The 23,482-nt window shown below is 46.0% G+C and overlaps 3 protein-coding genes across 3 annotated transcripts in view; 2 read left to right on the top strand and 1 right to left on the bottom strand.

The window, feature by feature from the left end:
• Nucleotides 1-1,978, top strand: part of LOC119398897 (putative phospholipase B-like 2) — a 16,535-nt gene extending 14,557 nt beyond the window's left edge. The window contains exon 7 of the mRNA XM_037665711.2: nt 1,846-1,978. Within this exon, the coding sequence (XP_037521639.1) occupies nt 1,846-1,978 (133 nt within the window). The remainder of the gene's footprint in view (nt 1-1,845) is intronic.
• The window catches only part of LOC119399690 (probable chitinase 10), a 685,554-nt gene that overhangs the window by 41,197 nt on the left and 620,875 nt on the right, over nt 1-23,482 (top strand). The gene's annotated exons all lie outside the window — the stretch shown is intronic.
• Nucleotides 4,760-20,536, bottom strand: LOC119399694 (putative phospholipase B-like 2). Its single transcript, XM_037666519.2, is given in 13 exon segments — nt 4,760-4,968; nt 6,872-7,031; nt 7,724-7,876; nt 8,717-8,788; nt 9,323-9,415; nt 10,149-10,306; nt 11,182-11,273; nt 13,183-13,294; nt 13,296-13,401; nt 15,080-15,180; nt 15,994-16,240; nt 16,985-17,192; nt 20,520-20,536. Coding segments are annotated over 12 exon segments (1,668 nt in total). The 5' UTR covers nt 17,176-17,192; nt 20,520-20,536; the 3' UTR covers nt 4,760-4,785.

Here is a 23,482-nt window from a genome sequence, read left to right as displayed (position 1 = left end):
TATGGACACAATCGTGCGTGATTGGAAGACAAATCCGTACTCGTGCGCGGAGAGCTTTTTGAGCGCACTGCGAATTCGTCCGTGCCATGCAAGAGACTGCGCTTTCAATAAGTGCCAAGGTTACAATGATGATTGATCGCTTCCCCGAACTTGCTGGTACGCCAGTAGTAAACACTAAGACTTCCTACACCCGTTCACGATGCGCGAGCGTTGTGCTGGAAAGTGCATAGGATGCCTTCCAGGTTGCCGCCATGTGTAGTGCAGAAGATACGAACAACGCAGACACCGTCCAAAGGTCGCACATGGGTTCGAACTGCGGCATGATACATGCAGCAAATAGTCGCAAGTGTGCCCAGTAGATCAAGTCCTCGTATTCCTGTTAACATACAAAGAAAATAAGGTACAGCTCAATCGCACATGGCGCACCGAGACCTCGCAGTGCCACATTTGTTGACATACTTCAGGCGCCGCAGCGACATGTAAAGTCGCAAGATACAATGATCATGTAACAGGTTCTAGTCCACAAGTTTACACTAGTGTCTCACCTGGAAAGAAGAAATCATACCCGTGCAAAATGCCGCGAGCAAACGGTCATCGTCGGCGTCACAGCCTTGCCGATGCGAAGATTCGCAATCCACCGCGCTCTGCGGCTTCGGTCTTTGGCCTCGGAAGGAAATGCATGAAAAGAAATAGCGCTATCTTTCCATCTCGCAGACACGCACTGGGGAACACAGCAGAACTGCTTGGCCGTTCGTTTTTTCTTTACTGGCGGCTCCATCTTACCGCCCACGACTGCAGCCGATACGGCACTTATGGCGTCCGGACTGTTTTGGACCTCCGTGCGCTGTTTCCTCCCGCTGCCGCTAGGTGCCGCATGAATTGCTGGAGTCGCGAATACCGCACGTGCTGCACAGAGCCAGGGATAAGCTTTCATTCCAATCCCAGCGACACGGAACACCGTTGCTTGTCGGGTGTCGGTACTGCAAGGCGCCCTACGAGGGTGCGCAGCGAGCATTTCGACCACGGCGGGGTTAAGCGTTCGCTGACGAAAATGTTCGATGCTCAGTCAAATACCATAACGCGTTTCTCGGTCTTAGGCTGTAATCTGTGCATTCGTGTTTGTTGCATGCGTAGGTGCTGCGCACTACGTGCGCGAACACCGTCGCAGTCCGCGAAAAGTGGTGGCGGCTGGGCCAGGGCTGCCAGTCGTGCTTTGCTTAGGCCTTTTGGTACTTCTGCAAGGGAATGAATCGAGTCTCCAATCATGCATTTCGTTCTACATCATTCATGCGCCACCTACGCAGTGAACGCAATGTTTGTTCGCGCTGGCTGCAAGCTTTTTTAAACGAGCGTCACCGAGCCTTACTGTAGTTTGCGCGTTTTCCGTCGCGCTTACTCGGCTACGAGAAGCGTTCTCAGAGTTCCGAAGTATATGAGCCCCGGAACTCGTCGAACTTGTGTATGAGCTCGTGCAGAGTAATAAAAAAATGTCGTTTCGCGAGCCAGAATTCAACTAACTACTATGTACGCGATGAATGAATATTCATGAGCGTGCTTATCGGTACTTCTCATGTTGATGTATTTCTACTCTGAATCATTTTAATCGATCTTCCGGAAAATATTGAGACCTGATATAGTGCCAAAGTTGTCGCTCCCGCAGCCGATATTTGATTACCAGAAGTTGCACGCAAGATGCGATACAACAAGTTGCGATACGCGCCGCGAACAACCCTATCCGAGCAGCTTGAGCTTTTATTGTTATTCTGCAGGCCATGGGTAGTTCAATTCTTCTATTTTAGTCTCGTCAATCAACTTGAGGTAGACTTTTGTGAGTTCTTTTCCCAGGCCCGAAGACTGGATCACGAATGTGACAACGTGCACGGGACCATCAGGCTGCACCGAATTCAGTTATGGGGCCTGCCGCAGCAACTTCGTCACCGTCGACAAGACTCGTCACACAGTCCCCTACACGAGCTAGAAATGTGCTCAGAGGCAAGGGCACTGTGACACAGAATTACGAATATTAGCCGCACAACACGTTGAATGGCGACAAGCACGCCTGTACTGTGCGGTCGCAATAAGCAAATGTTTTTGGCATCGCTACTCAAAAAAAGTGATTGAGTTTACGAACTTCCATTACAAAAAGGAAAAGAAATGAGTTTGCTCAACGTTGACCAAACCGTCCCCGTCACTTTCCATCATGAATTATCGAACAACAAACAAAACACACACTGCTGCTAAAGGGGCAGCGGGCCACCGGCATCCACACTTCGGGGTTTCGTCCGTTCGCCGCTAGGTGCCGACTGTTCGATCGCGAGGGAATGAGACAGGAAAGGGGTAGGAAAGGGAAGTGATGATGAGGAGGACGGATGCGAGGGTGAGTAGGAGGGAAAGAGGGAGGGGAGAGAGTAAAGCATAGCATAGAAAAAGAGAGAAATATAGAGAACGAAAGGCAGTAGAGAAAGAGAGAGAATCAAAGAAAGAGAGAGCGAGAGAAAAGGATTGAAAGAAAGAAGAAGCGATAAATGCAGAGAGTGAGAGAAAAAAGGGCAGAAAGAGAAAGAAAGACAGAAAGACCGAGAAAGAGAAAGAAGTAGAAAGAGAGACAGAAAGAAATAGAGAAAACGACAAAAAAAGACAAACACAAAAACAGAGAGAATAGAGAAAATGAAAGAAAAATAGAAGAAGAAAGAAAGGCAAAATTTGCAAAACTTAGCAAAACGGCAACAGCCAGGACTAACAAGGGCTCATAAGCTCCGCTGTTTCTTTGGCCTTGCGCCTACAGTGCAAGCTACGCTCCTTTTTTTCGTTTTGTTTGTGAACGGCTTACCCATCTCTCGTAGTAGGGCATACGTACTACAACTCTAAATCGTCAATCATTTTTCTAAACACACAGCGAGCACATATCTAGCGGTATTGTTAGCCGACAAGCATTTGCGTTCTATAAGGTGGATACCTAAACTACTTCCGAAACTTTCTAGTTTTTCGTAATACAGAGATCCGCGGTCAAGCTTTTCTCTCTTTTATTTTTCTATGGTATAACTATCTCTCCCAGCAGAGCATACGTACTACTATTCTTAAAACGTCAATAATTTTTCTAAACACACAGCGATCCGAGCTCCCGTGGCATCTCTTTGATAGATTGAGGCGATATCGCGTCTACCCATGCTCCGACTTCCGTAGTCAGGCCAAACGGGGCTCAAGAAGGTGTAATCACTCGAAGAAAGAGTGGAATAGCATTTCTTACAAACAGCAAAAAGATACATACTAATGCCCAGGATATCTATTCATAATGTGCATTGCAGTTTCAAAGGGCAATGTCACAATCAAAAAAAGTCAGTTCAGTAAAACAGCGCCAGTGTCGTCGTGTGTGTTCCTTCCTCGTCCCGTGCTGTTCTTAAGCATCATGATTCACCAACTAACCCAGCACGCTTCACTACCAGTAAAACAGCAGCGTCGTTTTCCCGATATAAAGTATTTCTATCCACATTGCTGAATGTGGAAATGCATCATATTGACATTACCATGAAGCTGCGATCGACCTGCCTTCTATCGAAGTTCTTCTGTACATTGTGGGGGTGCTGGCGGCAGCGGAGGAAGAGCATCAGAAGAGAATAAAGAGCAGTTGGGGGTGCCCTCAAGCTGGCGTGCTCGCGCTCGCCAGGACAGCTGGGAAGTTCGGACCCCGATCTTCGGCAGTGAAGGTGTTTGCTCTGGCTTTCTCCGTGTTCTTGCTGAGGACTCCGGCAGATCGCCAGCCCTCAGCCCATATTTGGCGCCCGGCGTGGGGCTTGAAAGTAAAACAAGACAGAAGTCCACAGGAAATTACAGGCTAAAGGTTATGAAGCGCTGTCGAATAGGGCTGAAGCAATGTTGAAGCAACGCTTCGAAGAAGTAACTCGCCTTCGTCAGCAGGGCAATTTATTTCTTTTGCAGCGTTTTCTCGAACGAGGAATGTCGACACAGCCAACGTTCCGGCAAGGGGATTGTCTTGGTCAGTGTAGCAACCCCAGCAAAGTCCCTGTACAATGCTGTTTAGGACAGCAGCAGCTGCTTTGGCTAGTCGCCTGGCTAAACATTCGTTCCAGCGACGTTCCTAGTTTGACATTCTAGTTTCTAGTTTTGCGTCGTACGCAAAAAACCTGACACCAAAGAGCGTGCAGAAATGCTGCCCTCGAAGATGAGGCGGTCGCATGCGTATTTGTATGCGCCGTTTTTCAATAACTGATGCTCTCTCAATGGTGGGCATGTTGACGGTCAGCCGTTTCTGATATAGCCACGGGATCTTTTACCGAGGTCAATTGCCATTTCATATTGCCACATTTTCATTGTTGCCGGTACTGAGCGCCTGAGCGTCGTTGTTGCCTGTAGCAATTGAAGTGTTGCGCTACTAAGCACGTGGATAAAGGTCCAATGCCCGGCATGGAGGAAGGAAAAAATCTAGGAAGAAAGAAAGAAAGAAAGAAAGAAAGAAAGAAAGAAAGAAAGAAAGAAAGAAAGAAAGAAAGAAAGAAAGAAAGAAAGAAAGAAAGAAAGAAAGAAAGAAAGAAAGAAAGAAAGAAAGAAAGAAAGAAAGAGAGAAAGAAAGAAAGAAAGGAAGAAAGAGAACAAAGTAGTACGTCATGTACGCAGACGCAAATCTTCACTTCCCTCTATTTTCTTCCTGATAAGGCAAAGGCTCGTGAACTTTTAGGTAGGATAGCAAGGATAATTCGAAATAAAGCAAAAAAACACGGGTCGTTCGTTCCTCTTTATTTAGCTCTTGTGTGCTCGTTGCCTGAGTGGTCAGTTCTCGCTGATTGATGAGTGCCACTGATGAGTGAATGGTTTGAACTTCCAGAGGTCCGGTTGTCCTTCGTGACGGTCCTTGAGTCCCGATGTGCTCCACTGGAAAGGAGGCACCTGGTCCCAGGTGGGCCCACCGACAGCCGTGAATTCCAGGTTCGCGAAGAGGCTTGAGTTGGTTAGCTGTTGTGATGATGCGCACGATTTCGTGATGCAAGAGATAAAGAAAACAAAACAAGCAGAAGTGGTAAATGCTTCTGGAATCCGTGATTGATCGTTTCGGAAAATTATTGCTGCAGGCGACGCTTTCTCTTTTGACCTTAAAACCTATTCAAATACTCCTTTTTTTTCTGCGCACCATTCTTTATTAGAACAACTTACCTCTGTAAACGTTGTGTAATTTTACGTTTTACACTGGCATTGTTAAATGTTGTCTTCTTAAAAACGTGCGTTGCAGTTTTTCCAGTTGTATACTCAAAACCGTATCGTTCAACTTGCAAGAATGTTTTACTTTTGTTGACTTCATGTATTTTACCCACCCTGCACGGACTTCTTGTCCGCAGCATGTATTAAATAAATGAATAAATAAATAAATAAATAAATAAATAAATAAATAAATAAATAAAGAGCACAACGGCAATATGCTTTCGTATATTTGTGCTATTGCTCCCTCCTTAGACGGCGGCGCTTAACACACGTTAAACGCAACGCGCTACGAGAGTAACTGCAACGCAATCATTCTAAAGAACCCCTGATAGCCAACTTTTCGTTTGTGACCTTTATACGATTATTTGTAGATTTCTGCCTGATAATCCCTAAAATGAATCTTAAATTACCTAATGTATCGTATAATTATTTCGTTAATTATAACCAATTTTGGCGTCACTTCTGGGAGGCTGCTATGCGCAGCATGGAACTCAACAACCAACTCCTGGCAGTGCAGAAGGCATAAGGCCCGGGACATCGCCAAGAGGCTCCAGCTTCCGGCACCTTCCTTGGTGGAGCCACTTGGCTGAGCTAGCGGGACCTCCAGTCGCGTTCAGCTTCTGCCACTTTTGGACCACAATAAAGTTCTCACTCACTCACTCACTCACTCACTCACTCACTCACTCACTCACTCACTCACTCACTCACTCACTCACTCACTCACTCACTCACTCACTCACTCACTCACTCACTCAAGGCGCCCGCCTAGAATCATAAGGAAACTAGAGCCCCACTGCGGCGGAGCACCATAACATCACGTGCGTTCAAGTCTTGTTGACACGCAAATAAGTGCTTTACGAAACATTTTTACTATCGACAATGCTGCACACACTGAGTGACACAATCGTGGTTTGATGATTGCTGCTGTAGCTTCTTTATTGTTTATACGAAACAAACAAGGGAGTGGCGCGCAAATATGTTTTGTCATTTACTCCTTGATTCTTTTCGTGAACACGGAGTGTTACTAGAGCTGACGTTTCGAGAGGCGGATTTGTACTCTTCAAGGCTGCAACTGTTGCAGCCTTGAATAAGACAAGTCCAGCCTTGAAGAAGACAAGTTGCAGCCTTCAAGACGACAAGTCCAACCTTGAAGAAGACAAGTTGCAGCCTCGAAGAAGACAAGTCCAACCTTGAAGAAAACAAGTTGCAGCCTTCAAGACGACAAGTCCAGCCTTGAAGAAGACAAGTTGCAGCCTTCAAGACGACAAGTCCAGCCTTGAAGAAGACAAGTTGCAGCCTCGAAGAAGACAGGTCTGCTTGTCGAAACGTCGACTTCAGAGACACCCCGTGTTCTCGAACGTAGCTGTAAGTTGCGTGAGTAACCTAGGAATCTGTGAGTTTCGTTCGTAGTTAGGTGGTGCTAGTGTCTCCTTCAAGGCTGGACTTATCTTCTTCAAGACTGCAACTGTTGCAGCCTTGAAAGAGAAAAGTCCGCTTGTCGAAACGTCGGCTCCAGCGACAACCCATGTTCACGAATTTTTCATCTCTTCAAGCCTCCAACTTCCCCTGAACTTATGCCTTACAGTTACGCTGTCTCATACAACGGGGAATACTACTCCGGGACGTAATAAAACAGACTAACATTGTAAAGAAGCCCTACCTTCATGTCAGTGGAGCCGTGAGCTCGGTGTCCAAGTGCTCCGAAGGGATACGTGCCGTCCGGAGGGTTCAGATCGCTACGTGCCGAAATAGCGTTTTCGGCGCTGTACGGAGGCGTGCAATTGCAGCGCGACAGGGGGTCGTTCTTGTAGTCGTTGTACCTGCCAGTGAACCGAGAAAATAGGAGGCACTTTGACTTATGTTCTTTGTTTTGCCGTTGGCTCAAGATGTGCTATTTCTTGTCTGAACCTCGCCTGAACTCCCTATGAACTCACTTTCACGATTATGGCTTTGTTAAGCTGTTCGACCATCAAGAAATCGTGAACGAATTTTCTTTCGCGTTTATTGACAAACGATGCAAACGAGAGACAGGCAGTGGTGCTTGCTAGAACTTTACTACAACTTTACAGCAATGCTTACTAACTTTACTACAACAAAAAAGGGGGTGTGGTTGTGAGGGAGGGAAGTGATGAAAACGGCTTAACAGAAAGAAGACACAGAGTATACCTGTGAGAACAGGTGACATAACGCCTTCATCATGGCATTATTCACTTAGAACGGATAATGCATGCACATATAGAGTATATAATGTATGATTGCACAGTGCGTATGGATGGCCGACATAACTAACGCTTCGTTGTGCACGAAAATTACTTCGCACGAGCAGGAACTCCACGTCACGCTTGAACGGCGAATGAAGTGTAGTGATACAAAGGAATATTTCAAAGTCGAACCGGCAAAAAAATGTTCCGCGGTCGCAGTAGCTTACACTTATACTTAGGCAGGCACAGGAAGGCAGTGTTCAACCGTGACGTAGGCAGGCTTAATTAAACATTACTATCACACGTCTCACCTCATGAGTTTGATCATTGAGTCCATGTCTTGAACGTTGCCGTGGTCTCGCTTGAAGATAAGCGCCCGTGGTGTCTTGTCGTACGTGAACCAATCGCCGAACTTTTCCACCTGCTTCTGGTTACCGCTCATGTTGAAGATAAACTCGGATGAACTGCGTAGATGAAACCGGCGCAGAGTACAATCAAACTACAAGAGCACTGACTGTATTTAGCTGCGTCTTTGGACGTACCAAAAAAATGATATACGAGTACGATTACTCCCTAATGCGAGATGTGACCGCCGCTGCACGTGTGTTTTCATTTCGCAGCATACTAAGGCAAAGAAGTTGAGATACTTGCATGTACGAACACTTACAGACTAATATCTATCTTCACTGAAATTAACAGCGCATGTTTATATGTATTTCTGCGCATGCGTCTGGTGGCCAACGGTCGACGGGTATCTAGCTGTCAGACATCATACGTCACTGAAAACTCGCACGCCGCAAGATATAAGATGTAAATATTTTCGTAGCAGGAAATCTGATTAACCGTGACCAAATACGACCAAACAATCTTTAATAAATTGTAGGACTTTACCTCACCCCCATGATTTGATTGCTGAACGCGCCACTGTAGGAGACTCCGAATTTAACCTTGATCGCCTGTGGTTCCTGCAATTTCGCCTACACCTACTCAAATTGGTGTTTCATAATTTCGCCTGCATCCAGATGCGGAAGACGAAGTGTTGAATCCGTGACCCCTTGCTTAGCAGCGGGACGCCAAAATCGCTGAATAACCACGGTGGGTTGGTTTTCATTTATGCCAACTTGACACCGTTTCACTGCAACTCGCAAGGTTCACAAACACCAATACACTGATGTCCTTACACAATTAGGCATTTTCCGTATTGGCATTGTACAAGATAGCTACTGCGTATATATTAAAATCTGCGCTTTTGAACGCAATGCCAAATGTGATTTGTTAACGCAGGAGAACAGCAGAGTACGTACGGTACGTTGTAGCTGGGCCAGTAAGATTGGTTCCGAAGGACGTGGGTGGCGTCGGTGATGTTGATGTAGTGACTGCAATAGGTTCGCGAAAAAAAATAATAATATAAGAAAACACTCCGAACGTTTAATGCAATCACCAACCAGAAATTCCCGACTAATTCCCCCAACAGCTGTGTGCGCTCTTTCCTTTAGACTAAAACCTCATCCGCGGCGATAACAATGGATTCTGAGCACAATCCCACGCCTTAACTTAAATAGAATCAAGAGCTTCGATCGCCCTCAATCATTGCTGCCCTAACTGACATGAATAATATATGCGCTAGGCCTTGACGCGGTTCTGAAGAAACGTGATTGTACACCGCATTCAAATTGTAATTATCGAATGCGCCCCTACGATCTAGCGTGAAATTCGGGCGCGATGCTGTTGGGCGGGCAAAGCCAAGTTTTTTTGTTTCGAACAATGTCAAAAATAAGCGTGTCAAAACATACATCTTGTAACTTCCTTCTATTCGGTGACCTTTAATACTTTCTGTGCTGAAGTTAACCTTACACCTAAATATTGCAGTTGTATGCGTCAGTACAAGTGCTGCGTGTAACAAAACTCACGGTAGTTGCTCCAGCACGTAGAGAAGTCCATCGGGCAACGGCTGTCTGGGCGTGAATTTCTTGTAGTCCAGCACCATCCACTGGTTGTTGTAGCTGCATCAAGATAGAAGATTTAACAGCAAGAAATAAATAAACGAGGCGACCACCTGAGCATCTTGTTATCTTTTTTTTTTTCTTTACCATTTTTTTCTATATTATATCGGGTGCTCGCCTAGGGAAGGTTCTAGAGAGTTATATGGCTAAGAAACTAAATTCTTGTGATTTGTTTAAAAAATGAAAGACGACATCAACACGAAGAACGCCGTTGTAGGCGCGTATTAACCTTCACCGATTGAGGTTATTTAATGATTGTCTAGTGCACGGTACATGGGCTCTTTTTGCCGTTCCGCCTAGGTCATAATGCGTTCGTCGCTGCCGTGTACCCACTCAGCCACTGCGACGGATCAGGATTTCATGGTGCCATTTACAGCACAGAAACTGAATGTCACAAACCCCGGTCTACCTATTATTTTCCATTTAATTGACTCCCTTCTAAATTCGCTGGTGTACGCCTGTGCGGTTGCTGCAAAAGCCTTCGTTGACGCATCCTTGTTTCATTGTCTAGGAACTATTCTGTCTCCCATCTATGTGCACCGCCTCGTGTATGTATCCTGTTTCTTATCATCCCGTCGCAATTAACCTGCTGATCCCGTCACTCAACGTCACCTTGCACGCGTACATTGCGAGGCTCGCAAAAGGCATTGCAAACACAGTCGCCTCACTGTCTGGCTTCACTTGCGTTCGGGTTGCCTGCAGGTATGCATAAGTATAAGCATAACCGACTCACGTGCCACTGTTGTGTTCTGCGAACAGGTCACTCCACTCCTTGCCCGTGGTTGCCAGTCGGTTGGCCACGATGTTGCGTACGAACTCCAAGTTGGTCTGAGGAGTGATGTACTGGTAAAGGTCGGGATTGCCGTTGCCGATAGTCGTTTCCATGGTGGCCTGTAGAAACAAATACCTCGTCATCGTCCCATCCATTCCTTCCCGTGGTTTCGTTTCACATACTATCAAACAGGCGAAGTGCACAACGCGAATGTATGACGAAGGACGGAAAGACACAACAGTGCCAAGAACTGATTGGCAACAAAATGTTATTAGGCGAAAGGCGTGAATAAAGTGTGATGTGTCAGATTTTTTTGCCATATATGCATTTGCTTGCTTCGGAATAAAGTTAGCTAAAATGGATGCTTGGGCGAATAGGTTCATACTTAGGAAGGATATAACAGCGCAAAAAGACAGGGCAGACCAGGGGCGTAGCCAGAAATGTTTTTCGGGGGTGGGGGGGGGGGGGGGGGGTTCAACCATACTTTATGTATGTTCGTGCGTGCGTTTGTATGTGTGCGTGTATATATACGCAAGCAAAACTGAAAAATTTCGGGGGAGGTTTGAACTCCCCCAACCCCCCCCCTTGGCTACTCCCCTGGGGCAGACGATGTGTTTGTGCGTCTTTCTTTGTGCGTCTTCTCTGTCATCGTACAAGACGATGACAGAGAAGAGGCTTGAGACACGCGAGCGCTGACTTACAACGATATTAGGAAAGATGAAAGAGGGAAAAAAGACAGGGCACATAGAAAGACGCACAAATACAGCGTCTGTGCTGTCTTTTTTTGCGCTGCTTTATCTTTCCTGATACCGTTGTAAGTCAGCGGTCGCATGTCTCAAGCCCATTCTCTGTCCCTGTCTTGTACGATTCAGTTTCTACCACTCGTTAGACGAGCAGCTCTGGACACATCAAAGTCCAAGGCGTTCGGAAACTGGTTCTGCGCCATCAGCTGGCTATTCTACGTTCGAAGCGTGCAAATGGGCGCTATTCTTACCAGGCCGGACGAGATGAGGTAGAAGTCATCGCCGGAGAATATCCTTCCTGGTGCAGAGGAGAATGTGAGCGTGTGGCCCGGGATCAGCTCGGCTGGAAAGGAGGGAAGCGCACGCTCACGATTTCGAGAGAGAGAGAGAGAAATGTCTTAATGAAAAGCTGGAGATGTTTGCCTGGCTATTCGCCTGACATGCTACTTCAGGTGCTGGGCGATGATTATGATATATATACTGATAACCACATAACATACATAGACTATACTGTTTACGATCAACGCAGTTTGTCTATAAGTAAATCGAGACATGGGAACGCTGCAAGCTGCTGTCAGGTTGTCGCAACCTTACCCGCCCTTTTTAATTCATCGTCATACTTATTGCATAATCATCTCAGTTTCAGGCGCACGTTTGGCCGCACACAGTCATTCAATAATTCTGCACTACTGCGCACCATTGCACTATAGAATAGCCTTTCAGGTGATATTGTTTCCCTAAAAATTCTGCCGCATTTCGTGAATAACTGCAACTTTATGTGTTCTCTTGACTTCGCATGACGATGTTTTTTTTTTCTTTTACTACAATTGCTTGTAGTGTATCTTTTTCCTTTACAATGTAGGAATTTATTTGTTTCGCCTCCTGTGTAGTTCCTTCTAAGCTTTATTGCCATTTTTCTGTAACCCCCCTACTCAGTGCTCCTCAGGGGCCTGTATGGTAATATAAATAAATAAATAGATTGTCCCTTAAAGACCGCTTTCAGGATGTTACATGGAATGGAGGCTGAGGGGGGAAGGAGGAGGGGGAGGAATCAAGAAACACTATGGCCATTATTATACATTGGTAAAAGAAACGTAGTATGCCTGCTTGAAGCCCAAGAGTGAAACAAAAAGACAATACAACTGGTAGAACAACTGGTACACGTTAGGGTAACAGAGTGTATTGCATTTGGGTGTTGACGTTTTTGAGCTAAACTTTAGTTCATATTATAATAGCATTATCGCGAAAAAAAGTGTGTTATCCCTGTTATCCCTGTTGAAAGGCAACGCACGTCCGCTGACAGACCTAACAAGGCAGGTTGAGAAATGCACTTCTAGAATAGGGACCTGTAATGTGGTTGCTTTTTCAAAATATTCAGTGATGTTTCTTTGCACCGTCCTCGTTTTCCGTCGAAAGAAGTTGTATCGCTGAAACGCATGCCTAACTTCCTCAGAAAGCAAAAGTTCCGAAATAGAACTTCGGAAGTAGCCGCTTTTCTCATGAAGTTACCTAGGCTACATAACTTTTGTAAGCTCCACAGCATTATAACTTAAAAGACGCTAAAAACAAAAAAATAATGACCACTACAATGCAGGCTCCAATAAAATGTGTGGTACAGCTTCTTTTCCAAAGAAACGCTCATAACATGAAGCCGTAGTCCATTCAACGTAATTAAATTTTATTCACAGCACACGCACACACACACACACAACGTTGTGTCATTTTGGTTATCAAAAAAAAAAATTTGTACTTTACCTGATCGTATTCTTTGAAAAAGACCCTGTGTGCAGAACCTCTTGCCGCGTTTATAAATTCTGCTTTAAGCTGCTATGGCCAGCTAAACGTCCTACTGCCTGCGCGGAGCACTTTTCAGGATCAGCTACCACGTAACATATTATCTCGTCTTTTCGCTTCAAGCATCGAGATAAACTTCTTACATGATCAATGCCAGAGCCTTTTCACGAAGCTTTTTGCTGGTATATGTCTTTCTGATGTCGAGTGACATTTTATGTCTAACATCAAGGTTGGCTGGAATTACCTCTTACGAGCAATCCGACCGCAAAACCTTAAGTGAATACGACTGCAACTGCAATACGACCTCGCCTCACAGTGATCCCTAATGATCCCTACCTTGTATAATCTGATGACATTGTAAGGCTATAAATCTACTTAGCCACATCGGTGGCATTTATACAGGCTGACATCAAGAAGAATGAGTCCAATAACCTTTGCCTCTTCCATACTGTACTCACTCGACTCGAAGGTCTTGTGGAAGCGCAGCGAGTACTTCTTGAGTATCCTGAGCATGCTGGCATAGGTGGACCACGTGACTTGAGAGAAGTAGATGTCCCTGTTACCGGGCAAGCACCTTAACAAGCGCCGAGCAGGAGCCTGAGCCCAGGACCTTGCGGCCGACACGGCGCTTCAGGGCGCCCTCGAGGTCTTCCAAGTCGCCGTCCGCATTCAGGAACCTGGTGCCGAAGGCACTCAGCTGTTTTTAATATTATTTCGAGCAAAAAACAATAAAGCCTTCCGCAGGCTTTTCAGCGTTCCGAAGTGTTCTGAAGTTTCACAGTTAATTAACTGAGTGTGAAAATTGAAGAGTTGACCGGGCGAGTTGGCACTGGCTCGTTTTTTTAAAAGGCGCACAGCATGAGAAACGCGATGAAGGATAAAGATCGGGCACGCAATGGGTTGATGCATTCGTTGATTAAAAAATTAATTGCGATGATTAAGTCTCATATGTTACCAAGGTAACTCGTGGACAATGAGAGATGCCTGCGTTGGGCTTCTGATTAACTTTGCTGCCTAGAAATCATTAAAGTGAATTTATATCTAAGTAGGCGATTGTCTTTACATTCCGCTTCTATCTTAATGCGACCGCCGCGACCTGAAGCCGAATCCTCTACATCGTGCTCAGCAGCGTAACGCCACAGCCAGTGAGCCACCGCTCGGAGATTTATTTATTTATTTATTTATTTATTTATTTATTTATTTATTTATTTATTTATTATTTATTTATTTATTTATTTATTTTGAGTTAGCCCTATGTAAGTCAACATTATGATTTCAGAAGCCGGTAATATTCGGCTTTCGTAGTCCCGATGTAACTTCGACTGCATAATATTCGTGTTCTCCTGATTGCGCGTAAATGTTTTACATGTAGCTGTAGATCTAACTACACGGTTGTTTTTGCCGTCTAACCCACGAGGCCATATTCAGTGGCGCATAACGTGATTAGACTACGTTGACGAGACGTGTGCGGTACCTCAACGCTGGAAATTATTGTACACCATTGTGTGTGCAACATGCGCCAACATTGCATTGTTTTCTCTACTGGTACTCTCTCTATTTCTGATACTTCCCCGCGTTGAATAATTCCGTAGACAACTGCATGGTCTCCATTGATTAGTGAGGCAAAAAATAATCAAGGACTGAATTCACGAAGCTTCTCATTCGTGAGTGTTTTTTTTTTTTCCACTGGTCAGCCGGCTTTGCTAATGATATACACCGCGTCATGATTGGCCGAAGTATTTTGCGAAGATACTTAACGTAAGAAGATTTTGTCAGCGCAGGTCTAGAAGAACCGCGCTACTGAAAACTCGAATAGACAAAAAGGCGCAAGCTCTCGGAAGATTGACCAATGTCCTGTCTACACCACCTACCCATACCGCAAATTCGAAACCCGATATGTTGTATATCTGGTGGACAATGATGATTAATGCAGTGTAGCGGACACAGGGCGATTCGGTAACAGTAACTGCAGAGATGCTCCATTTGAAAGTTTTGTATTGAACACCAACGATGCGCTTCTTAGCGTTTTAGTCAAGCATGCTGTTTTGATCAAAACCACGCACAGCACGAAGGAAGAGGAATTAGAGGGATGACCCAAACTGATGCCTTCTGCGTAATCAGCCTAGTGAACCGATTGATTTACGAAATATCATTACACGAAGAGAGAGAGAATTTATTTACAGGAAGGCAGAGAGGTCGGCCTGAGCTATAGTTTGCTCTGGCCTGCTACTCTACACTGGAGAGGGGGGACAGGGGAGCGAAAGAGTGTTTTATGCACTACAGAAGTGAGTGTTGCGGTTCGGCCAGCCTCGGAGTTCACCGCGAAACGTATTCCCGCGAAGGGTGCATACTCACAGCAAGTCTGTGGCGTTGACGTACGACCAACTGGGAAAGTACTTAGTGTGGCCTCTCCGGGCGTCGTCCAACCCTGCCATCTGATTGAGGATCAGGTCGACCTGCAATTAATAGCCACAAAATTAGCGAACCGCGCCTTAAACATGTAAAGCCATCTGCGTATAATTATCACCATTATCGCTATCACCAACACAACCATCAACAGCATCAACACCCCCCCCCCCCTTCTACATACCTGACCCTGTGGCCTCCACAGGGGGAAGAGCGTGCAATCCAAATGCACAGGTTTTGTTCTTGCGTCTAACAGCGCTGTTTGCCTCAACCACATGTAACGTCATGTCGTGTCGCGGCTCATACAGCTTAGTACCAACATTTCACTTGCCAAGGCACAGAATACAGAGTACGAGTTCCCAGGAAAGCCATAACCTATCAATCTCATCTGCCGTTCAACATCTGAAGCGTTTGACGAAACCCTTACGGTGTCTACTGCGAATAATTTCTTCGTCAACTTTAACAGTCATTGCATCCGATATCTTATACTCCTCCTTCTCAACAGCCCAAGCACTTTTACGAACTTTTTAATCTCCCCCATCCCTTCCCCCGGACAGGGTAGCATACCGGTTATGCCAAACTGGTTAACATCCCTGTCTTTCCTCTCTCTCTCGTTTTCCTCCTCCTTTTAACTCGAACGCAACGCGCCAAGTCTGAAGTGCCGTTGTTATTGTCCATTACCTATATAAATTCTCTTTCTCGGAAGGAGGTAGGATATGAGTGATTTGAACAACACACGTGTTTGTGAAAAATGTGTCATGAGGATTGAGGATTTCTGAGCTCGCTCTTGAACTGGCATATCTACCACTTTGTTCTTATTACACGCACAAAAAAATCACCTACGACAGAGATGGCAACCTCACCTGATGCCAGTACGGGCTTGTAGACCGGTACTGCTCAGCCTGTTCGTTCATGTGACGCACGTTCTCCTCGAAAAAGCTGTAAAGCTTCTTGCAGTACGCCGTCTCGTTGACGCAGTAGTCCGCCCACTGATTATCGAAATGCATTCGAATCAGGTCCTTGGTGAGGTAGCCTTCCAGAAATCCCGCCCCGTATGCCTGGTACTCGTCCGGTAACTTCTCGTTTGTGTAGATCTCGAGGTAGCCGAACCTGCCGAGACACCAAAGAAGAGAGGAGAAAAGTAAATGTGATGTAAAAGTGGAACGATGTAAAGGGAACAGCGCTAAGTGCCTAAGGTAACAGCGCCCAACCGTACTCTTCCAAAACCTGGGTCTACTACCTCTGGAAATAGAAATGTTTAGGATGGGTTACACTTCAGGGTCTATGTCACATTACATTTTCGCATGTCCCGATGACTTTGTCATGTGACCTTCCAACATGAGGTTCTCACACGGTGACGTGACTACGTCAGATAACGTGTGGTCATGGTCATGTGCTCTAATGCGCCCGAAGTCAATTTCGGGGGTGAGCCAAGTCAATTTTCGGACCGGGTTTTGACGGCTTTTATCGTAAGCCATCTCAATTTTCGCGTGCAGTAAATTTTGAGGGTGAGCCACCCAAGTTATGGGAGTGGGCCGAATCAATTTCGGAAGTGGGCAAGATCAGTTTTGAACGTGGGTCAGCTTAATTTGGGAGGAAGGGGGGGGGGGTGTTGTGGTCCAAGTGAGGCAACTCAGTTTTTCAATGGGGCGCTAAAGCCCACGCGTCGTCATCACTTGGTCACGTGAATTTTCTCGCCATCAGGTGTTAACGCCGACAGACCCCGTACGCTAGCCGTGTCTTCCACTTCAGAGAACACGTAATGCTTCCGTATCAAAACTTTCCGCGAACCAAGAAATTGTGTGCAAATCGGTGTGTTGTTGCTGCTGTTGCAGATGTTGTCCTGTGGCTTACCCTGTTTCGTTGATGGCATTCTTGAACGATCCCCAGGCAACCACATCGTCGCTGTCACTAGGACGGCGTCCGTGTTTGATCTCGAAAGAGGCCGGCACGTAGGTAAGGGTGACCCAGGCTTCGATGCCCGAGCTCACCTGGCACAGGGCTTCCGCCAGAGCGAGCATCAACAGAATCTTTGTGCCCCCCATAGTTTCGGTCTGAATGCCTGCAGAGGAAGCGTGCAAAGTAGTTTTTTAAGCACTAGTTTCTTTCGTAGGGCAAAATTTTCATGGCAATAGCAAGATTCCCTGAAGTCTAAGTCTTGTAGCTGAACATACGGCATAAGTTGCCGTAAACTTTAGCGTGATAACTGAAAGGACTGCAGCATATTACACCGTGTAACACTTGAAGGCAAAAGCCTGCTACACACTTGATAATACATTAAGTTAATGCATTGAATTGAATTGAACTGACTTTATTCGCAATAGTATAATTAATGTTGCGGGAGGCCAGGGAAAGATAAGCTGGTTAAAGGCAGTTTGAGGGTGTCCTGGCCACCGTACACACACGTCAGCATAACGGTGGTTGCAACAAAGAAATAAATCAATTTTATATACGCAGCGCATTGTACATGGCTCACGTACGCGAATGTAGCATGCTTGCACATGCCACGTATAAGACACTGCTTGCACAAAATCATTTTGATAAATATTCAAAATGATGTAGCCATTTTACAGCAAGGTTTTGAAGTAAAAAGTAAACGAGTTTTAGGTAATGACGTTATGCCAAGAAAATCTCTCCGTAGTTCTTTAAGTGAAATTTGTGCGATGTTAAAGAGCTCTTCTTTAGCGATTGCATTTAGTTATGTTGGTAGCATGAACCGTAGCATGTGTTCGTCATGATTAGTGCGACCTTGACGTTCCTCCCCCTCCTCTCTTTGAAGAATTCTGCACCTCACGGAGTGTTGCACTACCTCTCGAATGGGCCCTCCTTTGACCATGAGACTATGTCACGTCATTAAGACATCCCGTGGCGTCGCGTGGTAACGTCACAAATTTCGGCAATTTGTGACGTCATTGTGGCGTAGCGTGACAACGATTCGTTCTCTCTCCGCAAGCCTCTCGCCCGGAGATCACGTGTGTTTCTGTACCACTTTCCTCGCCTGCAATGTTTCGCTCAAGGTCACCGCGCGACGAGACAATTAAAGCTTTCGCCCTCATACATGTGGGTGTCATTCACACAGGGTTAAGAATGCCAAACACACAGGGTTAAGAATGCAATCGAGTACTGTGCACTGACAAGCGCGTACTGGGAGTGTCCATACTTGACCCAAAGTGAACTTTCCTCGCTGGAGCGTGTTTTGACCTTGTAGCATTTTGCGCCTCCTATATTCGGGAGATCACGTGATCTTTAAACTCTGGGCAAGCGGAAACAAACATTTTATCAACGTAAATAAGCAAGAACTCTCTCTCCTTCGTGCTAATTTCTTGTAGTTTGTGAATTTTATCAATAATTGGGGCCTTCTTTCCTGCTTATGCATGATGAGCTTCACGCTTTCCCACTGAATGATTACGACTTGCCCTGCGGCATCAGATAACGGCCACGTAGTAGATATCTGGCTGAAACTTCGGCTTTCTTTATAAGGCAGCACTGACGTATACATCAGTGAAAAATGAAATGCTATTTTCTTGTTCCAAAAATAACACAGGAAAAATTAACAAGGCGTGTATTGCATATGCGTTTCCTAGCTGTTGATTCAATTCCTTTATTTTTTTCGTCACCTCCTGGCGAAAACGTAAGAAAGGTGATGCTCATATCCCGATCAAAACACAACTAGGTGAGCAGGGAATAAGATGAAACGATTAAGCTATATATTATCTTCATTTACTAGACTGACAATGTGATAGAACTTGCTTCACATTCCCGGCAATGCATAACAAGCGGTAGATTTCAGTCAGGGAACCTAACACAGCCTATTGAATCAGATGAGCTATGCTTATGTAATTTCTCACTAATCATTCGAACACAACGTTGAGATTGTGTCATTGCACTTAGTTCTTTGAGAAGGCAGGCACGAATATTTGAACACAAACATTGTGATCAGTCGCGACATAATAAATTAATTTTCGTCGAAATATTTACACCCGAACACCCTTTCTGCGCTGTGTGGGATGAAGACACATGGAATGATTTTTGTGGCAGATCTTCAAGGTGAGAGTTCACGACAGGAAACCACCCCAAAGAATTAAGAATGCGCAATGCTAAGTAGTGTACGTAGCTCTCAAATTCCGTGCGATGTTGCGGCCGCCGCAGCCGCAACTATCGAAAGCGACCTCGCATTTAGCAATACAGCACCATAGCCACAGGAACAACCATTTCGGGTCAAGCGGATATAGATTCGATATCCTAACTGCAACATGTGCTATGAAAACCAGCCGAAACGTTATTTTGAATGTCGATAGAGTTGAGCAGGTATCCAGTAAACTGAATCGTTCATTGTTTGTTCTAAACACAGAGCTAATTATAACGGTATTATCGTATGCGCGCTTGGTCCACGCCACTGTAGCTGCTAATCCGTTCTCGTGAAAATGATTTTACTCTGTAATCTCATAAAGTGATCATATGGGTTTTTTTTTTTTTTTGGGGGGGGGGGGGAGGTTCTATTTTCTCACTTGATCAATACATGACCTACAGACCTTGAGAAAAGCAGCCGGCGTGATATTTTGCGTTGCTAAAATAATAACCAACGCTTAATTCCCTCTGCAAAAATAATGCGCCCTTTTCACGACTCCCAGGCTCATGCGCACTCCCCTAGCGGAAAAGTCGCGAAACCTCTCATCATCTCGGGGGCTTTGCTTCTGGCAATATCGGTTGTCCCTGCCCATACCATACCCCTACCAAAACGGCAGAGGGCAGCACAGAAAAATGAAAGAGGCGGATTGCGTGGTGACGTAGGTAATACGATGCAAAAAGACATGGGTAATTATTTACCAATTTGGAGTGGTTGTTCTGGTGATAAATGTGGCGGCAACAGTGGTTCCGTTGCCAAGTCATGGCGCCAAATGAACGGGCCACCGACGTCCGCCATTAGGCCTTCGAAGCGTGGCTCAATTTAATGAGTCTTTTCTTTTACATATAATTTGTACAAATTTCCACTTCACATCCAGGAGCACACAGCAGCCATATTAAAATACGGACTCCAGCTGCAGCGTTTTCGCATCGTTGCAAGGATGTTGGGTACCAGTGACACCACAAGCATGTGTGAGCTAACCACAGGTGAGCTCACTTTTGAGCGGTGAAAAATCCTTCTAACACAGAGTGTCGCTAGAGCCAAGGTTTCGACAAGCGGACTCGTCTTCTTCAAGGCTGCAACTGCCTAAGGTAGGCAGTTGCCAGTCGCACGTGCTTAACGCTTCCAGTTAACCTCCAGCACTTTTGAATGAGTTATCTAAACCTCTTCGAGGCGCTTTCGTCTACCCAACCACCTCGTGCGCTTGCCATCTCGCTTTTTCTTAAAACCTGGAGCCCAGAGTTGTTCCGAAAGTTTACTCACCCGACGACGACACGACTTGCAGCGCTTCCCCGAAAAGCCAGCGATGCTTCTTCCCGCCTTTCGCCGCACGCGACTCTCTATACGCCCACCGATTGCGCGTGTGACGCTGTTGTCTTTCCTGCAAACTGTCTGTGAGCGCTGCTCAGATAACCGGCGCTTGAGGAGCTCGACTCCGCTGCGAAATCTGAGACCCCCACCGCCTGCGGCTTATATCAGGCCACTCCTGACCGGAGAATCCGTGGCTCGGTCGACGCCTGTCAAGTGGTAGCTTTCCCATCAGATAGGCGGTCCACTCGAAACCGATGAAAACAAAAGAGCGTCGCAGATTACGGACCCTTTCCTTCGTAAAGCTTCGTACCAGCCCGCTTATCGAAGGTGCCCCGATGGACGGGCTACATCGACTTACTCAAGACGTCGAAGTGTACATCTTCGTGACAGGTGCTTGCCTAGTTTCGCCATACACGTGCACAAAGGCAGTATTGTACACACAAAAAAACGAAATAGCGCGAATATGTAAGCCTTCTCTACTTCCTGTAACAAGCGCTGGAGGTATCAGGGCCGACCTGATAATCCAGGTACTGTCTCCGGTCCGAGGAACAAGTTGTCAAGCGCTGCCTGCCCGCCTGTCTCTTTCTCCGTTTCTCTCTTTCTACGTATGTACGTACGTACGTACGTACGTACGTATGTATGTATGTATGTATGTATGTATGTATGTATGTATGTCCGCATGCTCTGTCCATGTTACGGAGGGACGCCAAGTGTGTCCCATACCTTTCATTGGTCGGACCTGTCCGTCATTGTTAAAGGTGCGGAGTTATGAACATACATGCTTATCACTATAATGGCGGCGGAGGACCCGTGATGGACCCGTGACTCGACCAATCGAGAAGGGGAGGAGGGAGGGCGGATGAAGGGAAACTTGCCCTACCCCCCCCCCCCTCTCTAATGGATAACCCTGCGCTTGCCTATCAACGTGTCTACAGGGCCACCATGCAGCCGCAGCAACAAAGAAGAAAAAAAATGCGCTGACGACTTGCACTTTGGGGTTCGCACTTAACGTGTTTCGTATACGCTGACAATGTGTCCCCGTGGTGTGAATTGGCAATCAGGATTGTGTAGCCACACCGCGAGGCTGACGCAGGTAAAATTACTTCATGCACAGAGGGGCACCTCTTGTTTGTAGAGCTCCGTGCCATCGCCCCAATCAGGCGAGCTGACTGGATTGTTTTTAGATATCTCTTAGCAATACGTCAACGACCGCGTGGAGTAGTACATCGCAAAACGCTTCAAGCAAGCGCCAAGCTACGGCATTTTTCCCGCTAACAGAAAGGTTATGATTATCATATCCGGTCCTGTCAATCGCTTTCTTGTGAGAAAGGAATGGAAAAAAACATAGCCGGCGAATGCACCCTTTTGAGACAATTGCATGGTGACGTTCGTTTAATTTCCTATGTATAATATGATAAACGTTGAGCAGCTGAAAGCAAGAGTGAGGCTTGAAACGATTAGCAACGTTCCCATAGCATTTCCACAAGGTATCTAGTCTCTACTGCGGCAGTAGTGTCTTCTTCGGGTTCAGACGAAGTCTAAAGCCCTTGTCGAAGCGTAGGTCTTAGCGACATCCCCTCTGTTGCCTCCGCTCAAATTAGGATGTAAATAGTGCCATGTTTTACACACTATTAATGAGAACTAACAGACTGTTAATTCTCATTAATATTGTGTCTAACAAAGAAAAACGAGCCCTTAAAGGTCATCATCTTTCCTTCATGATTTTTTTTACATTGTGATTATTGTACTAATGAAGACAGGAACATACCCAGTGGCGCGTATCCATGATGTCCCAAGCAGACTAAGAGCAAGAAATATCCATTGGCACGAAGTTCAAACAAATTATTGTACTTCTCATAATTCCTATCTGCCGGCGGAAACGCAGGAAAAGGATGGATGAAACAGGCGGAAAGACAGGGAGGTTAGCCATTTCTTAGACCGGCTGGCTACCCTGCACTTCATACAACTCCTATAGACATCCTATAGCACCAGAGTTTCCTAGAGTTATTTTTTTTCCTAGAGAGAGAGATGAACTTTATATTTGAGCAGGCTTCTTGTAGTTCAGCCCTTAGGTGGCTGGCCTCCTCAGTCCATGTAGCCATGGCTCGCTGCCGTCTATCGAGCCCTGTTCACCAACCGTTGCTGGTTTTCAGGGTCCTGTGTCACCAGCGGAGCCTCCCACTGGTCTTGGAATTCTTCCTCTGGATCAGCTCCTTTAGCTTCGTTTTCGCTTGGGGGTGATGACGTTCGGATTGTTCTTGCACTCCATCACCGTGTGGCTCAGGGTGTTTCGCGTGCCCTGTGGGCAAAACTTGTAGTCCCGCCCATAGGCCCCTGGATACAGTGCGTGCATCAATATTCCGTGCGGTTAAGTTCCGGCCTGGACTCTAGAATTTAGTTTCCGATTACACATGGTGAAAGCCTTAGATATGCTCGGCGCATACTTATCCATGTTCAATAAACGTGAAAATTGGCAGGGAAGCCTAGCTGTGCGTTATTTGTTGTGAACTGTACGCTCCAGACTAGACCAACTCTGACGCTCCAGAGCCTTTGCGATGTAGCCCTTGCGTTTTCGAATGTCTGTAAGAGGCGTTCGCAGAGGAATGCCAGCGGTAGCTTAAGTGCAGGACAACACGTTGCGTTTGCATCCTAGAACAACCTTCTGGCGCTGACCGTCCCGAAAATGGCCGAAACAACCAAAACAATCCTTCACCTTTAGTATAGCTCGAGGCGGATAGGTCCTCAAGAAAAACAAAGGACATCACGATGCTCATTGTTCGTGTTTACACCCCTGTACGTGTTATCCTACTCACTGCAAAGATCGTGTGTCAATGAGCCCAAATTTAAACTGCAGTGTGCTGAACAAAAATGTATGCTTGCTTTAATGGAAGTCATACTATACACATTTGCGCCGA

This window comes from Rhipicephalus sanguineus, chromosome 7, assembly GCF_013339695.2.
Source record: "Rhipicephalus sanguineus isolate Rsan-2018 chromosome 7, BIME_Rsan_1.4, whole genome shotgun sequence".
Lineage (NCBI taxonomy): Eukaryota > Metazoa > Arthropoda > Arachnida > Ixodida > Ixodidae > Rhipicephalus > Rhipicephalus sanguineus.
This window is presented reverse-complemented; position numbering and strand designations above follow the sequence as displayed.